Here is a 19853-nt window from a genome sequence, read left to right as displayed (position 1 = left end):
GAAAATCGATAATGATGGTGTCTGGGTTTCTACCATAAAAATGCATTTTTATTGACACACTCAATTAAAACTATAAATTGTGAATCTAAACAATCGAATTTTTTTTTTCAATCCAAGTGTTTCAGTATCAAAACTAATCGTAAATTAAAAAATAATGCCAGGTTTGCATTGGTGATGCAATGACAATGGTGCATCTCATACTCAGCTCTCAGGTTTTATCCTTGACCAAAATCTCCTGCAAATAATGCCACATCCTCATTGCATTTTTTTTTCTTGTATCATTGAAATGCTTCACAACCTATTTGCCTAATTGCCTCCAACAATTTGTATGACCAAACTGGATCCTCACTCTAATGCAGTTGGAAAAAAACACATGAAAACCAAAATTAACAGGCAAATCCACCGTCATAGAGGATAGAAACTACACAATGATCAATCTTGGACCTGTAAAGATGCATTGAATTACACAGCAGTTCACTGAAATCAACCCATGGCCTTTCTTGATGTATGTCCACTTCTTAATACTAATACAACCACATATCTTCATATTCTCAGTAATTGAGCATTACAAGGGGATGAATTTTGCCAACATTGGTTTAGAGCCAATCCTTCTGTTGCAACTTTAGTGGCAAGTAAACCTCGGAGAGATACTGAAACCCAAAAGTGCTCAGTGCCTGAATCTCCGCCTTCTGCTTCGACTTCACCATCAAATTCAACTCTTCCACCCACCCAGGATTCTTCTTCACGAAATCCTCCTCCAATAAATCTTTCCCAGTTTTTATATCCTGCTCTGTCATAGGCAACCTACATTGCTCCGGAATCTTGTATTTATAAAGATCACTCGGGCGTATCCCCAACCATTTTATGTCCGGGGTCGTCAAGTTTGCACTGTCATACGACATGTTCTTGGACCCACACATGTAGACGGACAGAATCTTTAGTCCGTAGGGATCGCTATCCACCAGTGCCAACACAGGCAACTTCAATTCCACCTTCATTTTCCTCAAGAACAATCTTGTTGCCACATCTGGCTGGCCTTTAGCGGTAACAATTATACAAGGAAACCTATTGTAAAACCTATCCTCGGCCAACCTCATGTACGCAGCATCTTTCTCCACTAGGAGGACAAACAATGCATCACTCTGCATATCCCCGACTCTATCTATATTGGGAGGTATCGCCTTTCCTCCTATTCCCATTTTGGTGCAATCAATCATGTCTCCATTATCACTAAATATCAGCCTCCCTACAACCACCCCTTTTTCCGCAGCAACCACATTGAGGCTTGACCTAGTGCATCCAAGAATGCAGGAGACATCATCGAGTATGGCGTCGGATTGGGTCTGATCCTGGAAGAGCTTGACGTCGGTGTAGAAGAGATCACGCTTAGTGACATGGATGTTCTTCAGACACAGCTGATGGACGAGCTGGAGTATACGGGTGGTGATGGTGGCTTTCCGGACGCTGGAGACGGCGGCGAATGGTCGAGCGGAAGATTTGTCTTTGAGCACGATACGATCGAGCTCGGGAACGTATAGCTGGTTGGCGGCGGAGCGAGATGGCACCGAGAAGGAGAATCCGTTGCCGGAGAGAATGGAGTGTGCTAGTGAGAGGACGAGGGATTCAATGGTCGAACGAACGGATGAAAGGGGAAGGTCCGAGACTTCACGGCAGGTGGTGGAGAGGTTGAGGTCGGAGAGTCCAAGGGGTTTCGTTGCGGCCGCGGAGGTGGACGCAGCTGATTTGAGAGTTTGAAGTGTTTGGAGGATGGTGGAGTCGGGTTTAAGCTTAGATTTGAATTGAACCGGATCAGCTTCAGAGTCGGAGTCGGTGGTTGCTCGGCGGCGCTTCTTCTTATCCGCCATTGTTGCGATGGGAGAAATGGAAGTGGCTTTTCCTAGGGCTTTTATCTTATGCCGTCGTTTTTAGTCTCACACGAGTACGAGTTTTAAATAAATAAATAAATAGATAAAAATTAGAAAAATCATAATAAATTTTTTTAGGCTAATTACTTCAACTATTCTTGTGAAAATTGACATAAAGTCTTTTAAAAAATAATTACGATGAATTTTTAAAAAAAATAATAACAATTTTTTAAAAAAAAAAAATCAAACACATCATATCCTTGTGCTTAAAAATGTGTTTTGTACAACAAGACGGGGAAAGTCTTCTTTCCATGTAACATAAAAAGGTGGTCGTAAGCAAGAACGAGCGAGTGGCTCTTTGGTCCTAGCAGCAGATTAATTTGGGTAAAAATTTGTGTGAGACGATTTCACGAGTCGTATTTTCTGAGACGGATCTCTTATTTGGGTTATCCATGAAAAAATATTAATTTTTATTCTAAGAATATTATTTTTTATTGTGAATATTGGTAGAGTTGACCTGTCTCACAGATAAAGATTCGTCAAGCCGTCTCACAAAAGACCTACTCATTAATCTTTATAGGTCTCGAGTGGAGCCAATAAATGCTGGGTTATGGGTCCAGCGTATCATTAATGAAACAATAATCCTCATAAATAATATTTATTATTATGATTAATATAATATAATCAGAAATACACTGTTAATAATAATATAATAATAATAATAATAATAAATTGACGATAACAACAATTTAATTACTAAAAATCAAACCCACCGAACCGAATTATAATTGACTATTCTATTTAGTATCCAAAATAATAGAATTGTTTAAAAAATTAAAATTATAAATAGAATTTTAAAAATTCTAATCTAATACTGAATTTAGTAAAAAAATTATTTGTATGAATAAATCAATATATTTGATTTGACTGATTACTTTAGAAAGATAACTGAAATCAAATTGAATAAATGAAACAATTTTTCTAAAAAATAAAATCGAAGGGAGAATATTCGAATCCAATCGATTTCGATGGATTATTTCGATTTAATAGAAATTGTACTCAATATCAATTTTAAATTTATTTTTTATTATCATCATTACTATTTTAAAATCAAAATACTTCTAATAATAATATTATTGAGTACTTTCTAAAAACTTGATATGATACAAATTAATTAGTAAATTTATATGTTATTAAATTTAAATATATAATATGATACAAATTAATTACGCATCAATTTGGAATCTTGTAGAAGATCCGCCGAATTAGCCGTTGATTAACGTAAAGCCAAGGAAATCATTGTTGTCCCTTTGATCTCCGAATCCCCACCCATTCTCACGGCGATCCAAGCCGCCACCGTAAAATCCTTTTTCACCACCATCACCAATGGCGGCTGTCGCCCGCCTTTTCAGATCATCCTCCTCCGCCCCATCCTATTCTCTCATCCGGAGGTCTCTATCCATGGTGGCCGCCGCACCGTCACCCACGTCACACCAATCAAACCCTTCCCGCACAATCCACGCCGGCAGGAATGTCCAATGGGTATTTTTGGGATGCCCTGGTGTAGGAAAAGGCACCTATGCTAGTCGACTTTCCGTTCTTCTCGGGGTGCCGCATATCGCTACCGGCGATCTGGTTCGGGAAGAGCTCTCATCTTCTGGTCCGCTATCCAATGAAGTACACCTTTTTTCTTCTGACAATTTCATACCCGTATTTATATTTGTATTTATATTTATAAATCGCTTGGTTAAAGCACGCGGATATGCTTTTATGATTTTTATCTTGTTGGAATAGAGTATTGGGAATTTTTATCTGATATTGTGATCCTGAAGAAATCTTGAGTTGAAGATGTGACGTTTGAAGTCTCCTACCGTTACCAAAAAAAACTTCATAAATCTCCATTTAACTTTTATATAGTTGCGTATGTAATTTGATCTATCGATGTAAAGATTAGCTGGGTTAATTGCGTTACTTTCCAAGACGGTGGGAAGCTCTGAAAAGCCATGAACAGGAAGTTCTGAGTCACACTCAAGTTCCATCTACTTTATAAAGAATAAATATATTTAGAAAAGTTAAGAACTTGAGCGACTGTACAAGAGGTTCAGATTTAGGAAGCGTATAGCCCATAACGAGTGTCGATGTTCATGAGTTTTGAATTCTTTTATGTCTCGAAATGACATAACAACATGCAAAATAGCGAACAGATTGAAATTTTACGAATGTTAGCGTATAGCCCATAACGAGTGTCGATGTTCATGAGTTTTGAATTCTTTTATGTCTCGAAATGACATAACAACATGCAAAATAACAAACAGATTGAAATTTTACGGATGTTTTTTTCTGATTGGGGCGTGTGGAGGGTTTTTTATATGCATCATAGCATCTGAAATTTTAAGCAACAGATAACAATCGTGTTTTTCTAACATTTGTGCTGTTTTACTTTTGATTGAATGTTTTTCTCTGGTCTCGTTCGCAGCTTGCAGAGATCGTAAAACAGGGTAAATTGGTGCCTGATGAGATCATTATAAACTTATTGTCAAAGAGGCTTGAGATGGGAGAAGCCAAAGGAGAATCAGGGTTCATACTTGATGGTTTTCCTCGCACAGTCCGACAAGCAGTAAGTGGTTAATTTTTATTGTTGTTACCGAGCTTAATTAGATTTCAGCTCTAATAGGGTCCTGATAAACATCTTCTAATTGTGATCAACTCGCTTTCTCTGCACCCGTCTTAGTATCCTGCTTTGTAATATGAAGTTTATAATTTGGAAGGGCCTGAAAAATGGGGGAGTGGTTGCAGGTCCTGACATGGTTGTCATAGGGCCACTACTTTGTAATTACTCTGGATACTATTATGCAGGTGTAAATGTGATACGAATCCTCGTACGAATGAGAAGCAAACACGATTAATTAGAATCGCGCCCTCAATTCAATAACGAACAAGGATCGATTGTGTTGTCCCGATCTTTTGAAACAAGCAACGATTTGTGATATTCACCTCTAAGCGATTAACACTTAGCAACAAATATCAACGATAATAACAATCGAATTTCATACGAACCTTCAAAGAACTTGTTTTTGACAATCCGTGCGAAAACAATTGACAAACACCACAAAGATGCAATCTTTGATAAGTTTGATTTTGTGAAGAACAAAGCAAAATGCCTTGCAAATTTGAGAGAAATCCTCAAGATATTTGATATATGTCTGAATTATTTCGTTCATGGTCTATTACAAGGCTTAAATAATCAACAAAAACCATAAAAAGTAGTGTAAAAAGTCATAAAGAAAGTTGTGAACAATTTCTACACGGCAGGGCGCTGCGGCTGCGCATGATCTCGCGCGGTGGTGCGCGAGATTCTGTCCAGGCGCGCGATGGCGCGGGTTTACACGCGGTGGCGCGCGCGGCTGCGCCACTTGTGACGCGGTGGCGCGCCTAGTGCTGATTCATGCGCGCGGCTGCGCGCGTGCTGCTGTCCACATGATCATTTAGCACTTGAATTACATTCCAAACACTTCCATCATTGTGTCCATGTTTCCCAAGCTCCTCCAATTTAGACACCCCATTTGTTGAACTTCCTTGGTAGCTCACCATGAATCCTTGAAGTGCTTCTTTAAACTTCTTGCTACGTCCCCTCGTTATAGGTACTTCGTTATATTCTTTGTTGAACTCCACCACTTGCTTGAATATGCTTGATTCATCATCTTTAATCACAATCAAGCTTGAAAATCCAAGGCAACAACGCATCTTAAACCTCCTTTCAATCATTAGCACGTAACACCCTGTCAGATTCGTATCAAAATGGTTTATATTAGATGATTTGTTAATAGTTTCCTGTACTAGTGAAGAAAGTGTTCTGAACTCAGATAATTGATTGTTGGAGCCAACGATATAAAGGCACACTTTGTAATGGAAAGCACCACTGGTAATTTATGTTCTAATTCTAGTTGTGAAAACCTTTAATTTCCATCTGGTATTTTATCTATTTGGAATTTATTATTATTTTTAATTTTTATGTTTATATAAATATTTCTTTCCACATTATAGCAAGCCAGGAGTGAGACATCATACTGTTTGTTTTGAATTTGAATAGTGCAGATTCTAGTTTGGAACATTCTGCATACTGGACAATTCTGGTTTCAGCTTGTAGTAAGGAACTGATGTTACTCAACAAGGTCCTCTGAGCTGTCAGTTAGAGGTCTAAATGCCCAATTCTTTCCTCAGAAGGAAAGGTTGGAGCAATCAGATGGAATTGATTTTTATGTGGAAACAGGATCTTTATCTAAACCTCCATACCAACTACCAAATAAGAAAAACTTGAATGAGAGAGGTGGTTCATCTTTTCTGTGAATGACAAAACAGGAAATCCAGAGGACGGGGGATTTTACTGTCTTCTAGTGTTCACCTTCCTCCATGCGCATTATTTCTTCATTCTTACTAGACATGCTAATTGTGTTGGGGAAGAACTTACTCATTTATCTGGAAGATGTCTAAAATGCATATCTGAATAGTTGCATTTTTTCCGCGTCGTGCAGGAAATATTGGATGAAGTGACAGACATCGACCTGGTGGTGAATTTGAAGCTCCCAGAGAGTGTACTCATAGAAAAATGCCTTGGAAGAAGGATTTGCGGCCAATGTGGGAAGAATTTTAATGTTGCTACTATAAATGTCAAGGGTGAAAATGGTAATCCTGACATGAATATGTCCCCACTTCCTCCTCCTCCTCAGTGTGCTTCAAAGCTGATAACTCGTACCGATGATACTGAAGCTATCGTAAAAGAAAGGCTTCGTGTGTATAATGAAAAGGTACTGCTTCTTCCGGGCTCCCCCTCCCGCTTTTTGCCTCGTAAGGAGATGGAACTTAGGGGAAGATGATTTTTATAATTTCTTGAATAACAGAGTATCTTTGTAGAGTTTGGTAACAAAGAAGATGACAGATTAAGCTCATTTAGTTCTCTTTCTTTTAAACGATGCAGAGTCAGCCAGTCGAGGGTTTCTATCAGGACCAAGGAAAGCTTCTGGAATTCAATTTACCCGGAGGCATCCCAGAGTCATGGCCAAAGTTGCTGGAAGCACTAAACCTTGACGATAACGAGGTTAAACAGTATGCCACAGCATGATCAGTCGCCATGCACGTTTTCGCGTCTTGCTTAATCTTTTTTGCAGAAAACATAATATTTTTTCGAATTCCCTTTCACCCGTTCTCAATATTCGGGAAAATAACAAAACAATTGAATTCTTGGCCGTTAATTATATTGGCTGTTGTCTTTTGTGCTTCTCATTTTTGGGTTGCAGAATTTTGTTGTAATATTAAAGCAGTGAATGGCTGCAGTGTTGCAGCCTGAAATTGATTTTTTGTAATAAGAATTCACTGATAGGTGCCAAATATGATTATCTAAAATTTTCATCTTAAATCACTTTTTTATCTGTTTTAAAAGATGTCGCTGCATAAATCTGGCCGCCTGGGCTGATATTTACAAAAAAAAAGATTTTTTTATTAAAAATTAAAATTCCATTAAACCGAATCTAATTAATATTATCATAATATTTCAAATACGTTAGTATCATTTTATCATGTTTGTCAATTTTTAAAAAAATATATATCTATACTTATATATTATATTATTAAGTGTGAGGACATGATAATAACTACTTAAAGAGGATATTAAATTTTTTTTCCAATTTTATCCTTATATGATAATAATATTACACTTTTGTTTTTTGTTTTTTTTTTCAATTTCAACAAACAATCTTTCAATTTTACCTTTATATGCTATCAATATTACATTTTTTTTTTCAATTTCAATACACTTTTTTATTTTTTATTTTTTTTATTTCAACATTTCAAATATCAATTTAGTCCCTCCATAATTTATCAAATTTCACTTTAGTCCATCGATAATGATAAAAAAAATTGTACACTCACATCGCGTGTGTAGAATAACCGTAGAATAACTAGTATATATATATATATTAGGAAAAAACTGCTTAGGTGTTCTTTGGTCGCCTATCACCTAACATTTTTTGAATATTGCTTTTTATATTCCTTAAATTATTGGATAAGTGGTAAAAAAAACATTTTTTAACATTTCAATAAATTTATTGTTTACCAATTATAAATACAGTAGGCCTCTTGTGACACGATCTCACGAATCTTTATCTGTGAGACGGGTCAACCCTACCGATATTCACCATAAAAAATATTACTTTTAGCATAAAAAATAATATTTTTTCATGGATGACTCAAATAAGATATCCGTCTCACAAAATACGACCCGTGAGACCGTCTCACACAAGTGTTTGCCTATTTTTATAGTCGATTTTTTAAGTAATTTTGTTAAAAAAAATTGAGAATAAAAAATAGAAAAAATAAAAATCAAACTTAAAATTTTCTTATTTTTAACAGTTTTAATTTATATATATATATATATATATATAATTTTCATATGAATACGACGCCGTCAACAGTTTGTGCCCACAACCTGACTTCCGTCAAAACGGCGTCTTTTCAGCCGTAGATTTCAGACTTTTTTAGAGCAGCCACGTGTACACCGATTAGCCGGCTTCAAATCCAAATTGATTCGGTTCAATGACCTTGGGCTCTCGTCTTTAGATTTGGTCCACGCCATATGGCCACATCACCCGAATCAATCACACGTGGCATTTCTATATCCTATGTGTCGTTCACGGAAACGGCCCATCGTCCACGTCTGCATCGGGATTCAACAAATTGCTCCAAGCTGAAGTCCCCGTATTTACCAAAACCAGTCGAGAACCACTCTCCAACCCAAAAAAGTATGCCTTATCTTAAATATTTATTCGAACCCTGATTTCGCTGTATTTGGATGTGATCTAGCTTCTCTGTCGTTGTCGTCGTTACTTCTTTTACACTCCTGCTTTGTTTATTTTTTAAAAAATTCTTCATTTTTTTCAAAATTTGAAGGAGAAATTGCAATCGTTGATGGTCGATTTGCGTCGTAAGGGTGAGCTAGGAAGGTTTTGCTTCGTAGTTTTGAAAACCCATTTCTCCATTTGGTTTTTGAATTTTTCGTTTAAGTGGCTAGTGTTAGTGTTTGTAAAATATTAGGGTTTGTCCATGATGCTCTGTTCTGTTGTGTGCAGGGTATGAGCGATCTTCAGGGCATTGAGGAATCTTTGTGAACAGCCGGGAGAAGGTTCAATTCGGAATTTTGGGCTTCAATTAAGAAGCTGCTTATCTGATTTTGCTTCCTCGTTCCTTCTTTACCTAGCAAGAATTTAGTTTAGGGACATTTTGACTGTTTTTTTTATGGATGAATTTGGATTTACCTAGGGATTTTTTCAGGGATAGGATTTGAAAAGAAATGCTTTAATGGAATTTGAAATCTTTATAATGAAGTAAAAATGTATTGGATTAGAATGATCGATTTCAAATTCTTAATTTTGTTGGTTTGGATATATTTTTAACAATCTAGGCATAAAGTTTGAATCTTTCAGATGCTCGATTACCATTGCTTGCCTCACGTGGGTCTGTTACTGATTTGTGTTTTTATTTATGAAGGATTTAATTTCGTTTAGAATGTTTTATCGGAGATTTTCATATAAGTGATTTGGGATCTAGTCGGTGGTGTGTATCAATGAATATTGAAGCCAATGAAGGAAAGAAGTTACCAGATAAGGATGGGGGTGTTAAAGATGAGGACGCTGGAGGTGCGACTGAGTTAGATGTTCCTGGGGAGGTGCAAATGCGACACCAACCATCTCAAGGGACAGTGGTTTGTTGGGAGAGTTTTCTTCACGTGAGATCCATTCGGGTGTTGCTTGTGGAGAACGATCATTCTACACGCCATATTGTTTCTGCTTTACTCAGGAACTGTAATTATGAAGGTTGGTACATTGAATTATGGTGAAGAAGCCTTCTCTCAAATGCTTAGTGCTGTTCTCGTTATCAATGATTAGTTGGATTAACCTCTGTTGTGGTGATGTTGTGGATTGAAGTTCAAGATTTTTACTACTTTCAAGTTTCAACATATCTGTTTACTTTATGGCAAAATAATTTTCTGAATGAACAATATATGACGTTAAATTCGAAGTATAAAAGTTTTAAATCCGACACGGACACACAGCAATTTCAGCTAACATCTTTATTCTGCTCTTTTTTCGTTTCTCCTTTTCTGTCTAACATGTCTCTTTCATCTTCATATGAATTAACATTGTGTTTTCTGATATTTCTTAATCAACTGTACGTTGAAAATTTAGTTTTTGCCTGTTTACTTCTCCTTCCTACTCATTTTTGTGCGAAAGGACAATGAATGGGAGAGAGTTGAAATTCAAGAAAAAGAATATTCATAATTGGTATTACTAATATGATATCGAACGGATATTTTTGGGTCTGAACATCACATGAGGCTTGCTTTGGATAGCATTTTGCAGTTCGTTTTTTTTCTATGTATTTATGGCATGCAAGGTAAATAATGGATGGCAGGAGTTTAAGAGTTGCAATGTAGATATCGGAATGTTCAAAATATTTTTGTTTTGAAGTACTAGAAATATTTTCTTTTACATGTCAAGTGTTGACTGTAAAATTCTTCTCTCGGATGAGTAACATACACAGATTAAATTAAAGACAACACATGTTTTTCTGGCCCCTCAAGTAAGTTATAATTCACGACGTTCATTACGCTTTTAGATGGATCGGAAAGAAAAATCCTTCCGATCCTTCAGTATCAAATCAAAGGAAAATTTATTTCGTGTGGTTCGATTCTGAAGCAATGATAAGAATCTCTGTTCATATATATTTAGGGAATTTTCTCTTCATATTTGCGTTGATTAGATTCAGGCTGATAAATGTGATTCTCTGGCTTTTGTCTGCTTATTTTATCATACTTTTCATTGATATCTTGTCATTGAAACGCTATATGCAGTATTAGATGCTGCTAATGGACTGCAGGCGTGGAAAATCTTACAAGATCTCAACAACCATGTTGACCTCGTTTTGACAGAGGTGGCAATGCCTAATTTATCTGGAATAGCTCTTCTATGCAAGATTATGAGCCACAAAACTCGCAAGAATATTCCTGTCATTAGTGAGTAACTATTCCCATTAATCAGTATAATATTTTTTGTGCCATGTAATAGATGCTGTTAACTCGACCCTTGATGAGATTTTCTTGCAGTGATGTCATCAAATGATTCAATGGGGTTAGTCGTTATGTGTCTGTCTAAAGGCGCGGTTGACTTCTTGGTGAAACCTATTCGGAAAAATGAGCTTAAGAACCTTTGGCAGCATGTCTGGAGGAGATGCCACAGTGTGAGTCATCTCTACTTGTTTAACCTTATTTGTGAACCATTAACTTGTGTACCATAAAACACATAAATAAAGACGATACGTTGGGTATTACGTTGCATGTGTACCATGCTTACATACGGTTATATTTCTGAGTTGGTTGTAGTTGCCTCTGAGTTCATAAAGTTGTCACTCACCGGATTTTTTAGCTTTATTTCTTGATATTTCCTATACAATTATTGCTGCAACAGAAGACACTTATTATAAGTACGAATACAACTGTGCTAACTGAAAAACAGGACATTTGAGATTGTCCTCTATTCCTCTTGAAGGTGGTCTTTGATGGATCTTATGGCATGTTTGTCCCTTTTTCTAATTTATAAATTATAAATTGTTGTTCTTATTAAACTAGTTCCGTTATATTTTATCACTCGCATTTACTCAACCTTCTCGATTATTTGTGGTGCCTCAGTCTAGTGGAAGCGGGAGTGAAAGCGGAACACAAACTCAAAAATATGTAAGATCGAAAGGTAGTGAGAAATCAGAGAACAACGAAAGCAATGATTGGGAAAATGATGGGAGCAATGGCTTAACTGTAGGGTGATGGGAGTGATGATGGGAGTGGAGCACAAGTAAGGAAGTGCTCTTTTTTTTCCCTCTTGATAGATTGCAAGACTTTGCTTTGTCTGCGTTGATGTTATTAATTCTTTTATAGAAGAACCTGCAGATTGCAAAAATGTTATCTTTTGTACTAGTATGACTTAATGTTGCTAGATTTTACATAACTCAGTTTATTTCTTTTCAACCCAATGTGAGTTTGATATCTGAAATTTTGAATAATTTTGCGAAGCTAATCTCTCTTTTTCTAAAATATAAAAGGTGCGAAGAAGCCATGCAGAGAAACCCCATAATGTGGCTATTAAGCAACGAATTGTCACACAGAGTTCAATAATCATACAAAAGCGTTCATCAGATTAAGTAGCCCACAATCTTTTTGTCTCGTATGCTGCATGTCTGAACATGAAATTTTGGCACCAGGCGATTCCAATTTGAACCTGGCTTTCTTTCGATTAGTGATTCTTGGTGATAAATCAATTAACATCACACCGAAGTTTAAGTTGAATTACATAGTATTAAATGACATTGTCTTCTCATCAATGAATGGTTCACTTTCTCCAAATTCAAGGAATGGTGGTGCTTCTCCGTTTTAGCCATGTCATCACATGTGGAAAATTATCGATTCTTTACATGTGATGCCAGTATAACTCGGTCCTTATTATACAGAGCTCTTGGACAAAACAAGCTGTAGAAGTTGAAACTTCACAAGCTATGTCACCAATGGATCAAGCAGCTGAGTGTCAAGATAGTACGCGTGCCCAAGTTATTCGTTCAAATGCTGAAACCTCTGGCATTAAAAGGATGAATATTTGTCTATCCAGGGGAGACCATGGGCAAAAACAACCTGGTAATATGTATTATGTGGTTTCTTCTAAATTATTTTTCTTTACATGATCTGCCAAATTTTGTCCCCGTAGATACAATTGGAGAGGATGAGGATTTGAAGGCAAGCATTCCTAAACACTGGAAATCACAATCTGAAAATCCAGTTAAAGTTCCCCTTTCTCTCACAGGCCCAAATCCCAAGTCCTTGTCGGAGGTAAATTGCAATACAAGCATGAAGCAGGTCGAGGAGGGACAACCCACTCCAATAAGTGAATACTTTTTTGAAAAGCGTGAAGGTGACGGTGAAAAAACTTCTATGCCTTTTATTGATGTTAGAGAATCTGAGTCTACTATAGAGGCGACTAACATTATGAACCTAGGAAATAATGCAACTGATGATTCGAAAGATCCAAAATTTGAGCTTAGCTTGAAAAGGCTTAGGGGAGGTGAGGACATTGGGAGATCAGTTCAAGATGATCGTTATATCTTGAGGCGTTCTGAGCAATCTGCTTTCTCGAGGTTTGAAAGAAAAAGAATGATAAACAATAATTTTCTAAATCGTTGTAGTTTGTATATTCGGTTTGGGAGTAGATTTTAGTGGTAGAACTGATTGTGATCAGAAAATTGTTACATTCTATTGTGGCAGGTATGATACATCCTCAAATTTTCTCAAGGCTGCTGATGGGATCACAGGGTGTAGTTCCGTATTTGGCAACAGTGTTGAAGTTTCCAAAAGGGAATATGTTGCCGATATGCAAATTTTTTTGACTGACAATCTCGTATATCAAGGCTCAAATGGAGTTAGCGACAATATTGGTATGGGTTCCACCACTAATAAACTCACTACCCAGCCATCAATTCGGAAAGATAAGTCTGAAGGAACTTCCACAATCAATCGCTTACATCAATCTGCTTTTAAACCTGTGAAAAATGATCCTAGATTCTCCCAACAGCGAGATTATCCACTTCTACAAAGATGCTCGAGCAAGGAGCTCGAAATTCAGCACCCTCATCGTGAAAAAAATTTCCCCCACCATAACCATCATTTTCACAACTTAGAAGAAAAGCCACCGTCAAATCTTGATGATTCGGCGCTAAAGAAGTTGGCTTCACTCGATCCTGACTTTGGATCATCTAGTGTTTTAGGTGGACCCATTAACTATAGTCTGAATGGAAGTGCCTCAGGAAGTAATCGTGTAAGCAATGGACAAAATGTAAGCAACACTGCCATTAATACCCCTGAGAATAATGCAGAAAGTGATGTTGGCCAAGCTGGGAATGGAAGTGGGGATGCTAATAATACTGCTGGTGGTGGAAATAGAGTGGATGAAAACAAGCCTACACAGAGGGAGGCCGCCTTGAACAAGTTCCGTCAGAAGAGGAAGGAAAGATGCTTTACTAAAAAGGTTTTTAATATGATTCTATTAGAATTTTGTTGCCATCACATCATTATTGAGACACGACGAGTTAATCAAAACCAAAGTTCATTTCTTGTTGTTACCGTATAGTTGTGGTCTCTTATCGTTCATTTCGCCTCAGGTACGATACCAGAACAGAAAGAAACTAGCAGAACAGCGGCCTCGGGTTCGAGGGCAATTTGTAAAGAAAACGGGTCATGATAGTTCAAACAATCGTTCGGAAGAATAGTTCCCCGCCCCCCTTTAGCTAGTTCCTTTCTTATCTTTGCAAGATACAACTGTTTTACGGACCAAGTATTTATGATCTAATTGTGGATTGTTAAATTATTTTATATTTATCTCGTAGCCTTGAAAGAAATATCTTCCTTTACTTTGATTAAATATTGGAATATTTTAATCCCTCCTAAATATGTTATATATCTGTTCTTTAGAATTGTTTCCAGTGAATTAATTGTTTTTTCCTGGGATTCAATGAAATGCTCCTTTGAAAGGATTTATTGACACCATCGGGAATCCTTAAATTCCAGAAACTGATTGTTTTCAGAAATCCTATCATTAACCAGAAAAATAACGAAAAATGTCCCAAAACACGCTGTTATGTTACCTCAAAAATCGAATGTTCATGTTGAGCTGATTGGGAAGGACACCTCAAGATTACCTGCAAAAGGAAACAGAGAATTGAACTGCTAGTGATCTCCATTACTTACGTACACTGCTTCCTATCTGGCTGTGGTTGTGTGGCGAATGAGAGCTGGTTTTTGCCGTGCTTTTGCCGCTTGCATGGCAAATGCTGAACGTTTCAGATTTTCCCAACGCAATCTCGGATGGGAGATTTCACGTCACGTGCGGAATTATATTTGAACACATGTTAAATATGATGAAATTGTGTTGGGGATAATTTTAAACTAATCTCTGTAATGATAGTATTTGAGAATTATTCTTATATTTAATTAAAATTATTTATATTATATACATTTCAATATAAATTTAATTTTTCAAAATCTATGTGGAATCTAATAAATATTAATTTTAACGAAGTCGAGGATATATTTTTTGGGCTGCAAATATTCTAAAACATTTTGATTAGTATCTATCTAATCTGGCTTAAAATTCTACCATAAATACTTTTTCCTTTGGTTAATTAAATACGTACATATCGCTATAATTAGCCCAAAATCACTACATTTGCTAACAATTAGCATACACTACCGTTTTAGCTCAAATATCCCATTCAAATATCGAGGTGCAACGGAGTTTTTTTTCTCTCATTTTAAAATTATTTTAACAGATTGATAACACTAAAATAATAATCTATGATCGTTAGATTGCATTTAGATTGATATATTCAAATATATTTAAATATGTTTTTGTTCTTTAAAAAAGTAAGACTGTAAACATACTAATTAGAATTTATTTCTAGTTCACACAATAATGATGTCATATAAAATTTATTTAATGTGTATAACTAAAATGTAAATAAATAATTTATGGATTTAAGATTTGATATATTGTTTCATTGTTAACAATAAAAGTATAATCGAAATTTACGGATTTCAAATTTCATCTCCCAAAATACAACCTAAATGAATTTTATTTTGTGCATTCTTATAAATTTTTATGTAGCCCTATCAGAATTCTAATCTGTATCAGTCGCTCTTCATTTTATGCATCAAATAATATTAGTTTTGTTTATTTTTTGTTAGAATTGTTCTAAATCAAAATTGAGCACCCATTATATACCCAAATGGAAATTTAAAATCTTGTTTTGTTCAGATTTTTACATAAAAATAAAATAAAATAGGTAAAAAAATAAAGAAAGATGAAATCATATATTGAATCAAACAATTTAACAGCTATCCTTATAATTTTAAAGTTAATTGTTTGGAATTACTTGAATACATTATTTGTTAATCGATGAATATTGATATAATTAACACAAAAATTTTTGTGAGACAGTCTCACGAATCAATTTTGTGGGTCGATATCTTATTTGAGTCATCCATGAAATTTTTTTATTTTTTGTGCTAAGAGTATTACTTTTTATTGTGAATATCGGTAGGGTTGACCTATCTCACAGATAAAAATTCGTAAGACCGTCTCACAAGAGACGTGCTCTATAGTTAAATAGTAAAACTACCTTGAATGATATGTTGTCTCATATTAAAGTTTTCATTTTATTCTAGTTGATTAATTATCATTTTAATTTATTGTTTTCCTTACTTTAATAAATTTAGTTTAATATTTTATTAAATTCATAAAATCCCTCTTTATTTGTTTTTTGCTCGAAAGAAATTATCTTCGTTCTCTATAGATTCGACTTTGCTCACTATTATACTAATTTTATTTAAAGAGTAGAAATTTAAGTTTGATGTCTCGACGACAGCAGTACCAGTCTCTCATCCTTAGATATCTCATTCCGTGCTATAATGCTACGTTTCTATGTATATTAACAACATAGAATCCTACTTAATTACTAATCTTTTTTGGGTTAATAATTTTTCCAATCCTTTCAATTCAACTCAACGCTAAATCACTTTATGGCTTATTTTTGCAATTTCCCACCAGGGAAACTTATTCACTTTTTGTCTATTTAGCGTCTGTCCGTCTTCCTGCATAAAGGTTTCGTCTCTCTTTATTTTCTCACTAATTTTTCAGTTTTTCGTCTTCTTGTTTTTGGGTTTTGTCTTCTTGGAACGAGAGGATTCACTGAGGCGGAGATTTAAATTTTTTCGGGTACGTATCATTTTGTTTTTTTTTTGTATATTTTACTTTGCTGCTTAAATGGCATTTACGGTAAGCTTTTTCCCGTTGAATCGATTTTTTTCTTTCATGTCGAAGATACATAAGATTCAAGAGTATATATATGATTGTTTATTGAATGTGATGTTTTTGTGTTAAAACAGAAGGCAGTTTCTGAGTGAATCTGTGACAGCGACTGATTTCAGGTGACAAATCAATATTAGTTTTTTTTTTTTTAAATTCCCGTTTCAGCTTTTTTTTCCAAGCATAGCCTCTACATGATGACCAAGTCATGGTTTTTTTTCCCTAAAAAAATTATTTCTGGATTGTCCCCTGAAATGTGCAATGCATTTCTTTACTCTTTCCTTTTTGCTTTATTGTTGATTTATATTTAGTGACTCTAAGCTTAGTACCATGCTGTGTAGTCTCTTTTATTTGAGGGAGACACTTGCAGAATGCATGTATTATAACATTTATCTTTTCACATGAGGTATATCCTGTTCGCCCAGATGTTGCAAGAAATTTGCACTTTCATTTCAATACTTAGCATTGTGTTTATGTGGATGGTTTGAGCCACAAAGGATAGTCGGATGGAAATGGACACTTTAAATATTGTGCTGTCACTTTTGAGGTATATCCATACCGGAAGAGGTGATGGTTCACTTATTAGTATGATCGTATATTGGATTTTTCAACAGTTACTTGAGCCATTATTTAGTCTAACAGAGTGCACTGGTATTTTCTGTTGGAGGAAATTGCAAACAATTCCATTGTATGTTTTGAGACGTGTATGAATCTTACATCGATTTCATTTATCTTGAAATTATTACATAAGCACCTTTAATAATGGTACCCTTGTCTTGTTATTGGTATACATGTTGTGTATTATAATGTTATAAATATCCCTAGATCTGATGTTTGTCTCATTCAAATGTGCAAAATCTGTGAACGCACAGCATGAACCAACAAAGATTGCCAAATTTACACGCTCTTTCAGTTCGGGTAACTTGACACATTACAAATGCATTACTTGTATATCTTGCTATGTATATATTAACAATGTCAATGACAATAAGCTGTGTATAAGTGCGGAGATGATTTTCTTATATATATCTTGTAGAGGTTTCCATGAATAGAGAAAACTGTGAAATTTAACATATAAGACATTCTTTCTTGAAAGCAATCAAAGATCGTCTCATACCTGGATTTGAGTTGAAAAAAGTTTTATGTATTATGTTTCAATTTATGGCATCAGGAAACTTTAGAAGTACAAATGGAAAACATCAAAGTTTCTAAAAGATCATCAGAGGCAATTCTCAACCAGGAAGAGTTGATTGCTGCTAAGGTTTTGTACGAGTTGGCCAACAACAAGAAAGGAGAGAGAATCTTGGTAAAGAGGAAATATGAGGAAGATGGTTTGACCAGTAGAGGATCTCCTGAAAGGATTGAGCGGTTTCCCATTAAAGAGACTAACAATCACGATGATTTTCATGTGCAAGATTTGTGCCACAAAGCCATTACTAGAACATTCTCTGAATTTCCATTTTCTATAATACATCTTCTCTCTGCTATTCGAGCTGCATTAGTCACTCCTCTTTCGTTAGACAATACCCTGGCATTTGAATATCATCCTACTTACGGTAACCAACCAATCAGTGATAGAGATTCTTCTGGGATCATTTGCTACAGAGAATATTTCCAAAGAAATTTACCATCTCTAACCGCTGATCAAATTTCCAATCGTGTGAGATCCAAGCCCGGTGATTCCAGTATCTTGAAATGCAAGTATCCTCTTGTAGAACTGGTAAGGGGGGGCCTCAAGATATTTGCATCAGAACTAGCACCCTTTGGAGCGACATGGTGGAAACCTCTAACTATTTACGACAGATTAAGTAGAACTTGGCTCTGGAAGGGCCCAATCCCAAGTATTTTGACACAAGAGAACTTTACCAAGGTGGATACATCTTCCACAGCTTGGGGTATTTCTCAAGAAAATCTTGTCAAAATAGTTAACCAGTATACCATCTGGCTGAGAGGAGAGGAACAGATTCTCCAACATATTGCCAGGCTTCCTCCATTCCCTCTGGCGCTGGAGCAGGTGAAAGATTTCCATACAAGATTCAATGACCGAACAAGAACGAACCCAAATACAATTTCTCAAAGCTGTGACAACGTAAGAGCTTATTTTCAGAGGGAAGAAACTATAAGGTATTTGATTCCAAACCGGACTTTTCACTACACCACCTTAGATGGTAAGAAATCTGCAGTTGCCCCGTTACGATTGAATAGCAATAAAGCATTGGCAAAAGCTCGAGGTCACTACGTATTTAAACTGAATCGTCCTCCTCAATTTTCTCTACTAAGTCTTGTCAGGGATGCAGCCGCCAGGTTGCCCAACAGTATGGGAACCAGAGCCGATATTTGCGTTTTAATACGAGATTCTCAGTACGTTGTTGAAAATATCCCCGAGAGTACAGTTAAACAAGTTGTAAGCGGAGCTTTGGATCGGTTGCACTCTGAGCATGATCCTTGTGTCAAATACAATGGAAAATGGGGCTTGTGGGTATACTTGCATGGTGATAGAGATGAAGAAGATTTTGTAGATAAAGATACATCTTATGCAAAGGCAAAAAAGAAAGCCAAATGAATTACTGGCTCAAATTTCCTGCCTCTGCAATTATGTAGTGAAATGTTACTTGAATATTGATATGGTAGTAAAAAACAAAAAGATCGAGAATGGGTTATGTTATTTGATATTGAAGTTTTGGCTATTTGTGAATTGAGAAGATCTTATCCGCCATGTTCTTTGAAGCCCTGGTATACTGCTCTACAAGATTATCACTTGGGACTTTAATCACATTTTTGGTTGATTTTTGAATTTTTAAAATCTTTGACATAAAGCAGAGTGTTTGAGAGTTGAGATTAACAACCAAGAATGGGAATCTATAATACCAGGATAATAAATTAAAAGCTAAATATAATATAATCATTTTTAATTTCGGTTATTATAGAATTCAAGCCAAACGCTTGAAAAGAGGGGACGAACCAATAAAAAGAATTTTAAATTTTAAACTCTTTTATGAAATAGATAATGTTACAACTTATAACATTGTAAAAAAAATAT

The 19853-nt window shown here is 35.7% G+C and overlaps 4 protein-coding genes across 7 annotated transcripts; 3 read left to right on the top strand and 1 right to left on the bottom strand.

The window, feature by feature from the left end:
• On the bottom strand, positions 1-1919 carry LOC142545770 (DNA topoisomerase 6 subunit A-like). Of its 2 annotated transcripts, XR_012820363.1 has the most exons (2): positions 445-1919; positions 1-350 (listed from the first exon to the last, which is right to left on the bottom strand). XR_012820363.1 is itself a non-coding variant. In XM_075653133.1 (1 exon), the coding sequence occupies exon 1, from the start codon at positions 1863-1865 to the stop codon at positions 597-599; it is 1269 nt and encodes a 422-aa protein (XP_075509248.1). In that variant the 5' UTR covers positions 1866-1919; the 3' UTR covers positions 433-596. The 2 variants fall into 2 exon arrangements, 1 of the variants encoding a protein (XP_075509248.1); XM_075653133.1 differs by lacking the exon at positions 1-350 and having other exon boundaries at positions 433-1919.
• A 1202-nt stretch (positions 1920-3121) lies between these two features.
• Positions 3122-7134, top strand: LOC142545769 (adenylate kinase-like). The gene is made up of 4 exons (XM_075653132.1): positions 3122-3542; positions 4342-4482; positions 6398-6670; positions 6841-7134. Exons 1-4 carry the CDS (start codon positions 3252-3254, stop codon positions 6982-6984), a joined length of 849 nt encoding a protein of 282 aa, XP_075509247.1. The 5' UTR covers positions 3122-3251; the 3' UTR covers positions 6985-7134.
• A 1533-nt stretch (positions 7135-8667) lies between these two features.
• Positions 8668-14491, top strand: LOC142545768 (two-component response regulator-like APRR7). The gene is given in 11 exon segments (XM_075653130.1): positions 8668-8847; positions 8987-9730; positions 10768-10929; positions 11020-11153; positions 11602-11727; positions 11729-11761; positions 12414-12594; positions 12665-12868; positions 12953-13091; positions 13219-13978; positions 14112-14491. Coding segments are annotated over 10 exon segments (2097 nt in total). The 5' UTR covers positions 8668-8847; positions 8987-9480; the 3' UTR covers positions 14220-14491.
• A 2063-nt stretch (positions 14492-16554) lies between these two features.
• LOC142544628 (uncharacterized) lies at positions 16555-19522 on the top strand. Of its 3 annotated transcripts, none has more exons than XM_075651660.1 (4): positions 16562-16723; positions 16894-16935; positions 17701-17731; positions 17985-19522. In XM_075651660.1, exon 4 carries the CDS (start codon positions 18003-18005, stop codon positions 19374-19376), a length of 1374 nt encoding a protein of 457 aa, XP_075507775.1. In that variant the 5' UTR covers positions 16562-16723; positions 16894-16935; positions 17701-17731; positions 17985-18002; the 3' UTR covers positions 19377-19522. The 3 variants fall into 3 exon arrangements, with proteins under 3 accessions (XP_075507774.1, XP_075507775.1, XP_075507772.1); XM_075651657.1 differs by having other exon boundaries at positions 17686-17731; XM_075651659.1 differs by lacking the exon at positions 17701-17731 and having other exon boundaries at positions 16555-16723.
• Positions 19523-19853: the final 331 nt, after the last annotated feature.

This window comes from Primulina tabacum, chromosome 5 (genome assembly GCF_025594145.1).
Source record: "Primulina tabacum isolate GXHZ01 chromosome 5, ASM2559414v2, whole genome shotgun sequence".
Classification (NCBI taxonomy): Eukaryota; Viridiplantae; Streptophyta; class Magnoliopsida; order Lamiales; family Gesneriaceae; genus Primulina; species Primulina tabacum.
Note: the sequence above shows the minus strand (reverse complement) of the source record. Positions and strands in the feature narration are given on the sequence as shown.